Source organism: Myodes glareolus, chromosome 24 (assembly GCF_982192425.1).
Source record: "Myodes glareolus chromosome 24, mMyoGla1.1, whole genome shotgun sequence".
Lineage (NCBI taxonomy): Eukaryota > Metazoa > Chordata > Mammalia > Rodentia > Cricetidae > Myodes > Myodes glareolus.
Window position 1 is genome coordinate 27,890,655 of NC_142049.1, and position 14,881 is coordinate 27,905,535.

Here is a 14,881-nt window from a genome sequence, read left to right on the forward strand (position 1 = left end):
GTTCAGTGTCCAAATGGGGTGGAGGAGCTGCTGATATCTGGACATCTTCCTAAAATGAGTCTTTTAAGAGATTTTCATAATCTGTGCATTGAAGGACTCCTCTTCGCCCCTGGTAGTAGGGTTGCAAACTCAAGGTAGTGTCAAACTCCTGAGGTTCTCAGGGACCCTCTCTTCAGGGCAGTCAAGGCTCAGCTGGATGGAGAGAGAGAGAGGAGGCACCCTCACTGCCACCAGAGCGCTCTCACACAGCTTCTGCTGGTCGTGGGGCACTAAGAAAGCCCTGGCATCAGACCCCCAATGCCCAGAGAGTGAGCTGAGCACACTGATGTTTCATGTTTAGCAAGAAGAGAAGCATAAAGAGTCTTTCATATGGGTTGGAGAGGTGGCTCAGAGGTTAAGAACACTGGCTGCTCTTCCAGAGGTCCTGAGTTCAATTCCTAGCAACCACATGGTGGCTCACAACCATCTGTAATGAGATCTGATGCCCTCCTCTGGCAGAACGGTGTATACATAATAAATAAAGAATAAAGAACTGCTAAAAAAAAAAATACCTGATACTTAAAAAAAAAAAAAGAGCCGGGCAATGGTGGTGCACACCTTTAATCCCAGCACTCGGGAGGCAGCAGCAGGTGAATCTCTGTGAGTTTGATCTACAAGAGCTAGTTCCAGGGCAGGCACCAAAGCTACAGAGAAACCTTGTCTCGAAAAAAAAAGAAAGAAAGAAAAAAGAAAAAAGAGTCTTGCATACTTTTAAACAGCTTGCCTCCAAAGATGTCACGTTGGACTTGGTGACACCAGCTGAGCAAGGAATCCTCTGAGCACACACTCCAGGCAGATAGTCAAGTGACAAGCAAAACTATTTATCCAGGGGAGGTGGAGAGCTGGGGCGGACCTCCTTTGCAAAGAGTAGTTAAAAGACTTAGAGTCTCACAATGCCAACCTTTAGAGGGGCTAACTAATTTAAAAGTTTACTACCAGTGTACTAGCATTGTTACTTCCTACTGGAAAGCAATACTTGGCATTGTAAGAAGGGCAAAACAAATGAGAAAAATGTCATGTGGGATTATTTACTGGGAGGTCAGAAGTAAGGGGCCTCCTACCAGCTTGCTGGTGCTCTGGTTCAGGAAGACCTCCACACTGCAGGCTGCTCATTGCCGACGCCCCCCAGCCTCTGCGTAAGATGCAACCACTCGGGAGGCAGAGGCAAGCGGATCTCTGTGTGTTCGAGGTTGGCCTGGTTTACAGAGTAAGTTCCAAGACAGGCAGGACTGTTTCACAGAGAAACCCTGTCTCAAAGAACAACAGCAACAAAAAAGATGTAACTGGCCATGCTTATACCTCTCTCCAGAGGACTCGCTCCATGGAGCTATCACAAAAGCCTGGCCCAGATAGTTTCTCTGTAGCTGGAGGGAAAGATAAATGAATCACAGACCCTATGACCATCAGCACCAGAAACAGAACCCCCACCCAGTTCTCACTTTGCAGAAACCAATCCCTCCCATACTCTGGCTAGAGGCCTTTGGCGAGTCACTTGACCACTCTGAGACCCTCATTCACTGCATCTGGTAATGAGAATGACCCCTTCATTCCACAAGGTCATGGTGATACCCCAATAGTGTCCTACCTGGTGTCCACAGCTCTGTAGACTGCTGTTAATGGGATAGCAAGAGTGAGCCACAAAAGCAGCTCTGAGTAGGAACTGTGAGGGGAGACGTGCAGAATGACCCCTGTCTCAAGAGAGACAAGAAGGTACCACTGGGTCCCTAAAAGTTGAAAACTAGCCAGTCTACCTTAATATTCTTCCAAATTCAACAAAGGACATTGACACCATTCCCTGGGTATGTGACTTACATAGATTGTATACCATAAAAATCAAGGTTTTTAAAACCAAGGCTGTACGTGTGCCTTGGTCGTGGTGCTTGCCTAACATGTGTGAGGCCCTAGGTTCCATCTTCAGCACATCATGCACACACACCAACACACACCTCACGTCCACTAATAACTACCACTCATAGGACTAGAGAGATGGCTCAGTGGTTAAGAGCACTGGCTGCTCTTCCAGAGGACCCAGGTTCAATTCCCAGTACATACATGGTGAGACACAACTGTAACTCCAGTTCCAGGAGATCCAACATCTCACACAGACAGACATACAGACAAAACATCAATGCACATTAAATAAACAAACAGAATGACTACCAACCTGTCTTTGTGTCCTGGGGACTAACCAAAGTCAGTAATTTATGTTGAGGTTCGTCACGGTACATAGCGCAAAATCGAAGAGATGAAGTTTCAAGTCTGACCTAAAGAAAAGAACAAATGAATTACTCTTGGGCTCTCTCACTGGATTAAGGCACGGGAAACAACTGGGCAATTGCTTGGCATGGTGCTCACTGAAAGAACACTGTTAGCAGAGGCAAATTTAGAATGCAAGACATCCAACAATGGGCCCGGCAGTGGTGGTGCACACCTTTAATCCCAGCACTCGGGAGGCAGAGGCAGGCAGATCTCTGTGAGTTTGAGGCCAGCCTGGTCTACAAGAGCTAGCTCCAGGACAGGCTCCAAAGCTACAGAGAAACTCTGTCTCGAAAAAAAAAAAAGAAAGAAAGAGAAGAGAAGAGAAGAGAAGAGAAGAGAAGAGAAGAGAAGAGAAGAGAAGAGAGGAAATGAAAGGAAAGGAAAGGAAAAGAAAAGAAAAGAGAAAAGAAAAGAAAAGAGAAAAGAAAAGAAAAGAAAAGAAAAGAAAAGAAAAGAAAAGAAAAGAAAAGAAATCCAACAATGGAAGCCTTAGCCAACCTAGGTATAGCAACAGTCTTGCTTCTGTCTGCCACCAGCAAGCCTTCCCATCCCAAGACCCATGGATTAGACAACTGTTCTTCTACCAAATGCCCTTCGTGCTCTCTCCCTTCTCTGTGAGTCATGCTCCTGAAGCCTTCCGCATCCTGGGCCTCCCTGCACCTCACCCTGCAAGGCTGATAGCCTCACCCCACCACACACAAGAAACTCTGCCGCCATCTTCATCCGTTCTAGAGCCCTGGTAGCTGCTCAGTAGAATGCGCCCAGGCTCTGCCCGCCTCCACAACCCTGGCTCCAGCTCTGAAGGCAGCCATTAAAATGGGTAGTGAGTCTGAGCCCTCCAGGCTCCACCCTGTCCTTTCGGCCCCACGGTGGAGAAACTCAGATCAAGTTTGCCGTTTTGCTAGTGAGTGAGAGGAACCAGACGGTCTCTGACGGCCACATCTGAAGCCCTCGTCGCAATCATCCAACGCTCTGCTCCCGGCTTCTAACACAGAAAGGTCAATACATTCCATTACCGGCACTGTTTTGAAAACTGAGACTATAGGAAAATGAGAAAAGAATGTGCGGCTGAGCTAGGCAGGCAGGTTCTTGTAAAAAGTTTACAGCGGGCCACCATCATTACAGAGAACTGTTTCCTGGCAAGTCCCGGGGCTGGCAAACGTTTTGGTAGCTCCCTGTTGGGGAGTGACTTTAATGAAGGGTCCTCAAGGGGCTCGTCCACAGGGGTGGCTGTTATAAGGTCACTGAACACCAAGTTTGCCAAACATCACAGCTACCTGGAAAGATGCTCACTCTAGACACAGTGTCTTCAAGGAGGAATCTCTCCCAGGTTTTTAAAAGCAGGCCAAAATCACAGCATTTGGAAAGATGAAGCAGGGCGATTGCAAGATTGAAGCCAGTCTGGGATACACAGCAAGACCCTAAGACCCTGGCTCAAAAAAAGAAAAAAAAAGAAAAGAAAAAGAAAAGGAGGGACTGGGGAGATGGTTCAGTGGTTAGGAGCACTGGCTGTTCGTCCACAGGACCCAAGTTCAAGTCCCAGCAACCACATGGGGACTCACAACTATTGCCGGGTAGTGGTGGCACACGCCTTTAATCCCAGCACTTGGGAGGCAGAAGCAGGCGGATCTCTGTGAGTCTGAGGCCAGCCTGGTCTACAAGAGCTAGTTCCAGGACAGGCTCCAAGGCTACAGAGAAACTCTGTCTCAAAAAACCAAAAAAAAAAAGAAAAAAGAAAAAAGAAAGAAAGAAAGAAAGAAAAGAAAGAGAAAAAGAAAAGAAAAAGGAAAAAACGGCAGAAAATAAAAATCAAAAAGAAACACAGAGACACATCAACTTGTTTACAGCAGCTAACCACACATGGCTGGGCTTCTTCTGCCCTTTGCTGTGGCCCTTAAATATCACTTAATGGACGCACACTGCTTTACACCAGAGAAATCAGTGAGCATTGTGTTTTAAATGCAACAGGGTAATGTCAAGACTAGGAAAAAAAACCCAGCTAATTACGAAAAGAAGAAAGTCAAGACATGATACCTCCCCAAACCATCTTCCCTTCTGGTCTAGAATCTTTGAATACACAAAGGCCTGATGAATCCTGAGGGGAGGTCCAGGCCCCTGTTGGGGAGCTTGGTTCAGTGTGCCAAGTGGCAAGGCCCTGCCCCTGCTTCCTTACTCACTGATAAAGTACGATGGTTTTTGCCTTCCTTCCTTCTAGAAAGAGAGGAAGCAAGAAGTCCTCAGTCAAGCTAACATGTCATAATAAAACAACTTCATGTCAGCAACTGTTTCACTGTCTGTTTGATAATAACTTCAGCTTTCTCCCTCCACAGAACATACTCCATGTTGGGGTGTTTATTTCTTTAAGTTATTCATAAATATGTGTGTGGTAATAGCAGATTGTGAAATCTGTGTCCTAAAGAACCTGGGGGCAGCACCCCCCCAGGGGGGCGGACAGGCAGGCCTCCTTCCGACTCTCAAGCTGCAGCTTGGCACCAGCACCCATCAGATCAGGCAGTGTCTGATGGGGCCACATGTCATTCTACGACAACACCACTAGGAGGCACTAAAAGCACGTGAAGACAGCAAGCTCCTACTGAGGCCAGCAAGCTCCCGCTGCTGCCCAACAACTTAAGGACACCCAGGGGAGGGGTGTTCTTTGCCTGTAAGTTCCCACCTCCAAAATCTCAGGGAAGCCACAGCTTATAACTGCACAAGCCACTCAATTTATTAACTCTTGGACAAGACTACCTCCTCTACCATTGCTGCCTGTGAGGTCACAAGTGTGAACTCATTCACAGGTAAAGCAAACACTATAAGTACTGCCCATGATAGCATGGGGAGGAAAGGAGTCTTAAACAGTGTTGGGTCGGGGGGAGCATGGCCATTAAAGTGCTCCCCTTGTAAGCAGGAGGGCCTGAGTTTGCTCCCCCATAACACACATAAAAAGACAGGTGCAAGGCAACACGGTGTCCTCGTAATCCCAGGCACTGGGGAGGTAGGGACAGGCGGATCTCCAGTCTTGCTGGCCTGGCAGCCTAGCCTAGTTATGAGCTTCAAGCCAATGAGAGACCTTGCCTCAAAATACACGGCGGACTGTGTTTCATATGCAATTGTATCCTGAGGTTGGGCCTTGACATCTACACATATGTGCACATACACACCAACACACACAACACCTTTTTTCATTTTTCTCAAGACAGGCTTTCTCTGTAACTAACTTTAGAGCCTGTCCTGGAACTAGCTCTAGACCAGGCTGGTCTTGAACTCACAGAGAACTGTTTGCCTCTGCCTCCCGAGTGCTGGGATTAAAGGTATGCGCCGCCACCACCCGGCCACAACACATTATTTTTAAATTTTGCCACAATAAATAAAGTTCCCAGTTCCCTGTGTCCCCTTGCTGTATCTACTCACAAGGCACAGAATCTCATCAATGCCAAATTCAAAGAGACACAGCACAGCTTCATTCCAAATCATGTACCAGAACTGAAGCAAACTTTGGAGGAGATGAGCCACACCTTCTCTTTAAAACAAAGAAAGTGAGGTTCAGCCAGGCATTCATATAGTATCTCATTTAACCCCCACACTAGCCCAAGGAGGAAAATGATGTGAATGCTCTTCTGCATTTGGTATGAGAGTACCAGGACCAGAGAGGGAAAGCTCTTGCTGGAGTCCACAGAGCTCCTAAGTGGCAGGCATGGGATTCCCACAGCTTAGCCAGCCCACGGTCCACAATGGCCAGCCTCCTGCTTGGGGCTCTGGAATCCCAGCGAAGAATTTCTTCTACCTCAAACTGGAATTACTTTAGCATTTCCTCCAGCAGTTTCTTTGTTTGTTGGTCGGTCTTTGTCCTTCTAAACCTGAGAGCGTCTTTCTATAGCACCCCACTTTCTAAGTTACACTGGGCAGCGCGCCCCTCCAAGGAAGGTCAAACATACCTGCTCCCCAGTGGGAAGGGAGAAAACCGCTGCTGAGGCCGGGACTCCTTCCCTGAGCGAGTCATAGTAAACCTGTGTTGCTGCCTGCTGGGCCCCGGAGTCATCCTGTAGGATATCCACAGGGTAGGCCTCTGTAGGAGAAAAGGGCAGGAACAGTTAGAGGTACTCTGCAGCTAAAAGAAGAGTTTATTATTTCAGGCTTTTTAAGGAATAGTTTATTTTAACCATAACGGTCTGACTGGGGAGATGGCTCAGTGAAGGACTTCCCATGCTCACATAAGGACCTGAGATCTAGCCCCAGATCCCACAAATCTGGGCAGTGGTGGCCTGTGCTTTTAGTCCCAGTGTTCAGGAGGCAGAGAGGCAAGCAGATCTCTGAGTATGAGGTCAGACCAAGTTCCAGGACAGCCAGGGCTACACAGAGAAACCCTGTCTCAAACAAACACAAAAAAACAAAAACAAGCTTGCAATCCCAGCCCTGGAGAAGCAAAGACAGACCTCTCGGGCTTTCCAGTCAGGCACCTTTCCTAATCAATAGTTCCAGGCCCATGAGAGTCCAGGTCTTCAAAAAAACGAGCTAGACGGTGAATGGCCCCGAAGGATGGCACCTGATATTGACGTCTGGCCTCCACAAGCATGTGCACACGTCAGCATGTACGCACACCAACACATACCCACACACACAAACACATACACACATGCCCACGCACACACCAACACACACACAAACAAAACATAAAACCCAATCACGGCACCCATCAACTGAATGCTTTTTCCACCTTTCACTGTGGTCCACTTGGGCCGTGAACACAGTCTCCCTTGAACGTAGAGAAGGGCAGGCTGGAACTTTGACATCAGCCTTTGTCACAAGCAACTTAAATTACTCTTTTTCCATCAGATTACCATCACCGCACAAGTCCCTAGGATTCACCCCTTTCTCGTCCCTCGGCACTGGGAGCACAGTGGCTTGTGGGAATGAAAGAGCGCATCCCTGCAATCACTTGCCCAAAAACTAATCCAAGGTATTCTGCAGCCATCCTCAGCATCTCTTTCCTCTCGCACCTCTGACAGAAACAGATCCCCTGGAATCATCCTACGAATGGGCAGCACCCAGGTCTTGGAAGCAGCAATCGGTCGCCCCTTCAGTCGTGGACAAAGACGCTGCCTGCCTCTGGCTGACCTGTTCCGAAGCGCATAGGGACTCGGAGCTCATTCTGTGGACCCCACCACATCTCTACCTTTGATTTGCGGTCTCCTATGAGAGAAGCAGGCTATCCTAGCAGCAGCTGCCCCTTTTCTGTCCTTCCCCTTCCCCTGCTCCTCTTTCTCCACCTATCTCCTCACGTGGATTAATCTGGACATGCAGTCCAGCTCCAAACTCCTGGGGCATCTCTGACGCCTGTTCTCTCCTGAGAACCATTGTTTCTGGGAGTCGCTCTCGGGATCCAAAAGGCTGTCGATAGCGAGCTCACCCGGGGTGAGGGGGTGGGGAATTTTGACCTCTGCCCATTAACTCCCGGTGGGAGAACTCAGGGGTGTGCAAGCCGCCAATATTAGAGGACTAGGACCAGGTTGCATGCACCCCAACCCTCAGGCTCAATTTCCAGGGCACGATGCCATGACTACGCAGCCCCCCCCCCCCCCCCGTGGCTGAGTAGAAACGGCCTCCCTTCGGGAGGTTCTACATCATGGATCCAATCAACCACAGACTAAAGAACAGCACAGAACACGTACAGATAGCCTTACCACGACTCCCTAAGGAGTAAAGGACAACAACTACCTCCGTGGCATTTACCTGTATTAGCAATTATAAGCCACCTGGAAACTAGGGTATCGAAAAAAACACGCGCAGGCTGCACATAAACATGCCATTTTGCAAGGGACTTGAATGCAGGTAGATTTGCATGTCTCATGGTGGTCTTTCAACCACTTGCCAGTGGATACTGAAGGAAAACTGGACATTCTGTCACTATTCAATCTTTTATAAAACCTTTGAGTGTAACACACACACACACACACACGCACACACACGATGTTCTTAAAAGCACACTGTCAGAAATATTTAAAAATAAAGACATCCAGGGTTCATGGTCTACTAGGGGAATGACTATGTGACTATAAAAGAGATGAGTTTCTATAAAGCCACGATCTTCTTTGGCCAAGAAGGCACACACTCATGTGCTCTTTACACGGAAAAAAACATGTGCTCAAGGAAGCTCAGGCACCTCACCAACATGCTCAGTAATGCCCTTAGCGACTGCGCAGGCCTGCAGATCTAAGCCCAGGCAGGCCTGCCCTGATTCTTTCCTGGGGTTGTCATGTATTCAGCACAAGAGCTAGAGGGACCTGAAGGATATCAAATTACCCAGAGCCTGCTTCAAATCTGTCACAGAGACTAACCCAGCCTACAACGGCCCTCCTGTCTGTCCCTCACTTAGATCAAGGCCACAGCTTCCCCTGAGAGCCTCAGGCCTCACCCTCCCACCCATCCAAGCTCCATCCATAATTAACAGCGACAACCAACTTTCTCTGGGTTCCAGTGGCCAAGAGGCAGCTGAGTGTCCACAACCTTCTCGCACTGTATCCTGCCTGCCCCCAGTTTACAGGGAATGGAGCAAGGCTTCATAAAAGAAAATAACAAAGCATGAACCCAGGTCCGTCTGATTCCAACCTCCGGATAAAGCATTCATATTATGTTATTTAAACCAAAGCTCCCCATCACTACAGCGGAGCACCCAATGGGCTCCTGTAGTCCCCTGCTCTCAGATTTCTGCCACTCCATCCTCAAGGCTCACTAGATACAGCCAGTACTCCTCGGGGGCCCTCCTCGAGCCCCGAAAACCAAGATCAAGTTTTCCATGAGTTACGGAGGCCTGAGTTCAAACACCACCTCAACCTAGGATAGGAACTGACACGGCCGGGCCATCTTTCTGTCATAGAGCTGCAGTCCTTCCAGCTTGCCCCTTAGTTTTGTCTTAGAGCAATTACCTCCTAACCCATAAACAAAAGAAGCTGGGGCTTGTGGAGCACAACTCAGCTGCAGTCCCGGTCCCAGCACAAATGCCATTCCCTATAGGAAGCCCCACACCCGTGCCTTCCCCACAGGAAGCCCCACACCCATGCCTTCCCCATAGGAAGCCCCATACCCATGCCTTTCCCATAGGAAGCACTTAGGAAATGTGGGTGGCTAATCTTGCCACTTCAACAGCTGTCTCATGGACTTGTCATATGGCTTCTCACGGGTATAGGAGATCTAGTGAGCATGCCAATAAATTAAGAGAGGCCAGCAGGTGGGCTGCATGGACCCTGGGTACCCATCATGCTACGTTTGTACTGTGGGAGCCAGCTTTAGAATCGACCACCCCAGGACCACCAGCCCGAAGTGCACTGAGAGACCAGACCTGGATTTTTGTTGTTTCTAGGCCTATGTTTTAGGAGAATGCTCATTAGATCTGGACCATCAGCCCCCTGAAGTATGGACTGCAGAACTCACAAAGACCACTATCAATCTGCCCCATGGAAAAGCTGACCCGAGGATCATTAGGTTTGCTAATGGCAGCTATCCAAGGCCGAAGCCAGACACTTGCCAGGAGTTGTCTGATATCCTTTCTGGTCGGTGTGTGGTCAGGATAAATGTCATGAATGTGTTATGCTCTCTTCACATCATGAAATCATTTACCCTAAAAGTTGAAACCTGCTCAAAGAACTCACGTACAGTGCTCCCAAGACATTGGCTGTCCCCATAAGAGAAATGGGGCACTTTGGCCTCTCCAAAAGGGCACAGGAGCAGATGTGGGGGGAGGTCTTCTCAAGAACAAAAGGTTTGCTGGAATCTGTTGTGGGAAGTCATTCTGCCAATAGCTTTGGGGGTACCTGCCTTAGGGCATGGCTTCTTGTCTGCTGATGCAATCTCTTAAAAGGAGAGGCAAGGGTTGCACACTTTCTGGGTTGTGAAGACCAAGTGAGGTGGCATGAAGCAGAGTGTGGCCTGTTCCAAGCCTCCCTCGATCCTCAACTCCGTGAGGCGGTTCTCCCCCGCACCCCTTAACATATATATATATATATATATATATCTTTGTGGTTCTTGTTACAAGCAGAATCCAAGAGAGACAAAGGAGGTAGCAAGCCAAGGCTGGTACCCCAAAGCTATTGGCGGAATGAACCCCACAACAGGAACCAGCAAGACATGGCCCTGCCTGATTATCTGGAGAGTAGGAGCATCAGGGAACTGAAATTAAGCACTAGGGATGTCAGCACTCATCAGTTATTTGGCACCAACACTGGGTTTCATTGGCTAAGACCTGAGTGGTGCGGGAGAATTGTCTGTAATCTGTCAATCATGTTTTAAATAAATGCTGGTTGGCCAGGCAGGAAGTATAGGCGGGAAAACCAGAGAGGAAGTAGAGGTGATGCAATGAGAACAAGAGAATTCTGGGAAGGAGGAAGCTGATTCCTCCCACTCCTGCCCAGACCACCGAAGCAGCAGGGTGTGATCTGGCCCACTGAAAAAGGTACTGAGCCACATGGCTAACATAGATCAGAATAATGGGTTAATATAAGCTACAAGAGCTAATAAGTAGCCTGACCTAATGGGCCTATCAGCTTTATAACTTATGGAGTCCTCTATGTGATTTTCTTTGGGGCTTGCTGACTGTGGGGTACCGGGTGAGACAGAAACCCCAACAAGCAGTCCCCTTCCTGTTACACTTGAGACTGACTGTAGACCTGTATCCATGAGGAAGAAGAGTCATCAAGAATGCCTGGGGCACCCTGCAACCAGGGCCCACGATACCCCATCCACACCAATTACCCTACCCCCGGGGAAACTCTACCACCCCAAAACTCAACAGTGTGTCTTCTAAATAGAAAATGCTCACATAAGCTTTATGGAAAACCAGGGGAACATGAAAATGAGAATTGCCCAAGGAGGAAAAGTGATAGACATTCAAACCCAGGCAGAAAAGGGGACTCCCCTCCTCCTTCCCAGGAGGAAGCCCCAGAACCCCCAATAGACCCCCCCTTTAGGTTCCCACTCCAAGCAGCCCTGGCAATTTAAACAAGTCTGGGGTGGGTCAGGCCAAGCTCAATTCTGGTGGTGAAAGACAGGCCCCTTCCCCTCCCCTCAGCCTTCCAGATGTGAGCCCCTAGCAGGCCTTAATGGCTTGAACCGAACAGGAAATATTTTTCCAAAGCCAAAAGAATGTAATCCCCACAGCACAACACTAAATGCTTTTATTTAAAAAGCATACAGTTGAAATAACTCACTGCAGACGGCAACAAAACGGAGATTCCCGGATAAAGCCTGATTTTATGAAGTCGCCTGAGCACATGCTGGTGGCCTCACCCCTCAAAACGAAAATAATGGCGCACCTGAACGTGTTCTTCTAGGGAAAATATGTAAAAGGCTTGAGAGTTCCCAGGTGCCTTTTCCCAAGGAGCTCCCAGGACAGCCCCGCAGCCCAGGGAGTCAGCCACCAGCCAATCCGGACAGGCCCAGTGTTCAGACAGGTCCCCAGAAATGCTGGGTCCTCTGAAAGTAAACAGTAAATCCCATTAATGGAGACTTTGATGGACTCAAAGATCCACCCTTAATCGTGTCTCTCTCCCCAGACTCCTTTCCCACGAAGAGCAGGAAGAGGCTTTTGTTTCGGCAAAGCGCCGTTTGTTTGGTTTTTTTTCTAAGATGGGACTATTATCCTGAAACATTAAGGGAAATATTTTAAATTTTACTAGTCCCATTCTTACGAACTTGGCTTCATTAAACGCCACTACCTGGAGTACTGGAGGTAACCATGGAGCATTATGTCACTGGAAAAGCTGGCTGTAGTCACTCAGGTTTTTTTGTTTTTTTGGGGTTTTTTTTGTTTTTTGTTTTTTTTTTTTTTTAGTAATGTGGGTTGTTGTTCTTCAATTACAGTAAGAACAATCCTTGATAATATGGAAAAATGCAAGGACACAAAACTAAAGTAATCCTCCACTCTTGTGGTCTATGAACTAGAGTGGATAACACTGACTGAAAATCTTTCTCATGTGTTTGTTTTCTGTGTTTTTGTTTACAGGAGAATTTTCTTCTAAAATGTAACTCTTCTAGAAGGAATTCTTATTAGAAAAGAAATCTACTACCTAGGAAGGTAAAAGACCGATTCTGGGCTCGGTCAAGACAGTTTCTCATCAGCTAAGGGAGGACAGCAGAAAACTCTAGAAGCATGCAGCAAGACAGCTATTGTGCATTCTGCAAACACACTGGAGGAGGGTAATCCCCCAAACGCCCAAATTGCTCAGATTTCAAAGGCCACCTCATGGAGGTCTTCAGTGTCACTGGAGGTACCTGTGACTCAACACAATCCATTCCCTAGGGCCAGGTCTGTAAAATAGATGAGGTTTAAGAAAATAAAGTCACAAATGGAGATGGAGAACCTCCACACAACCCAGTAAAGGTCCTCTTACTGGAGCTGGAGAGATAACTGAGCCATTCATTAAGAGTTCTGGCTGTTCTACTGGAGGACCTGAATTTGATCCCCAGCACCTACTGGAGGTTAACAACCATCAGGAACCCCAGTTCCAGGAGATCCAACATGCTTTTCTGCCCTCCCCTGAGACCAGACACAAACATGGTGCATAGACATACATGCAGGCAAAACATACTAATGCACTCAAAATTAAAATAAATAAATCCACCCAGGGAGAGGGGTTGCTGGTGGTACATGCCTTTAATTCTAGCACTCAGGAGGCAGAGGCAGGAGGATTCCTGTGAGTTTGAGCCCAGCCTGGTCTACAGAGCAAGTTTCAAGACAGCCAGGACTACACAGAGAAACCCTGCCTTGAAAAATAAAAAAACAAAAAATAAAAAAAACAAATTTTAAAAAAAGCAAGCTGGCAAGATGGCTCAGTGTATAAAAATCTCATGCCATGAAGCCTCAAACCCAAGTCAATCCCAGGACCTACATGGTGGGAGGGGAATACCAAGTCTTGCAAGTTGTGCTCTGACCTCCATGGGTGCACTGTGGATGTGCACGAATGTGTACACATGTACGCACGCGCGCGTGTGCGTGCGCGCGCACACACACACACACACACACACACACATACTCGCTGAGGAATCAGGTGAGGTAGTTCCCTGCATTTCTCAGACAGCTGCAGACCTGAGGTCTGTGCCCACATCTCCACCTACTTCCCGGTGCATGACTCCTTTTTTCCCCGATGCATGATGAGAAACAAGTTGGGCAGATATGCTTGGGACACGCTAGTATAGACAAGAGGGAGTTTCTGGTGCCAGCAAGTGTAGAAGGGCGATCCGTGAGACACTCGGCTCATGACTGAGGCGTCCATCAGCAACCAAGTCCTCTTCAAAATATTTGCAGCAAGAAAGGCTACATCACTCAGATTAATTTCCCAGACTTAGTGAACAAAGGCCCCTGATCCCTGAGCACTAATTTTCAGGTGACAAAACATACCCTGGAGAACAGCCTTTGAAAAGACATGAGATCAGAGGGACCCATTCCTATCAGAGAGACTACAAACAGGCAAGAATCTGGAGCTCGAGGTCAGACGTGAAGACCCTGCCGCCAGGGAAGGCTGCAGAACATCTCTTTCCAATGAAGTAGAGAACAGAAGGTGAGGCCAGCAAACACTCGGATATTTTTGTTGTTTATGAAAAGCGTCTGATTGCCAAAATATTCTTAGCAAAGGATTTTTTTTTTGAAGTTGGAAGACAGAATGTGGAATATGTTAGAATTTTTTGAGCAGATGAGCAAAATTGTGAAGGAGTGAGGAGGCGCTGTTGAAGGTCTGCAGGTGGCTGTGCTGGAGTTTTTATCCCCTGGTGATTGACAGGCTGCCTGTTGCTCTGTTGTCGCGTGTTTAATATTGGCCAGCTTGCAACTTGTCGATGCCTCGGCTGAGAATAAATCACTTGCCCTGCATCTAAGATGGTAGAATATGCAGATGACTTTATGTGACACCCACACGAACGTTTACATAGTCCTGTTTTTGCTTTGTTTTGTTTTTTTATGAAATCAACAATATATAAATCATCTTAGTGATAGGAAATCATTACCTATAGTTAGCTATTAGTATTAGTTAATATAATATGATGAAATAAGGGTTTCATAATTTTGCTATAAATATTGGGTATATACATACTGTGTTTCTAATTCTCTTGTAGATAGCTTTAGAAAGTTATCAAACTTTCGGTCAGGATCTGCTAATCTTGCTATGGTAGTTCTAATATATGAATATTTCAGTTCCTAATTGCTGTATGTCTGTGTGTGTTTGTGTGTGTGTAATAGAGAGAGAGACAGAGAGAGGCCTCTGACCTCCATATTTGTGCATATCATGCATGCTGGTACAAACACACATAACAAGGTGGGGTGTTACATGATGTAAGTACACATTTGTGTCGGTGCATGCTTAGATGCCGGAGGAGGACATTAGTGTTCAGTTGGGAGCTCCACCCAGGCCCCATTCCTCCACCTACCCTTCTCAGAAAGCCCATCAAGCAGCGACTCCTCCCCAGGAGCTGCTCATGACCATGCCTACAGGGTATTTAAGCTCTGGCCCCTAGACCCGCCATGTGATTTCCCCTCCTCCCTCCTCCACCTCACTTTTGGGGGGCTTGAGAGTCACCCGGGGGTGCTTTGCTCATTAAA

The 14,881-nt window shown here is 47.6% G+C and overlaps 1 protein-coding gene across 2 annotated transcripts in view; it reads right to left on the minus strand.

The window, feature by feature from the left end:
* LOC125400701 (protein FAM169B-like) overlaps positions 1-14,881 on the minus strand; it is a 91,461-nt gene that overhangs the window by 63,899 nt on the left and 12,681 nt on the right. For both annotated transcript variants that reach the window (XM_087901314.1, XM_087901313.1), the window contains exons 2-3: positions 6,234-6,364; positions 2,204-2,303 (exon numbers count right to left, since the gene is read on the minus strand). In XM_087901314.1, the coding sequence (XP_087757440.1) occupies positions 2,204-2,303; positions 6,234-6,364 (231 nt within the window). The remainder of the gene's footprint in view (positions 1-2,203; positions 2,304-6,233; positions 6,365-14,881) is intronic.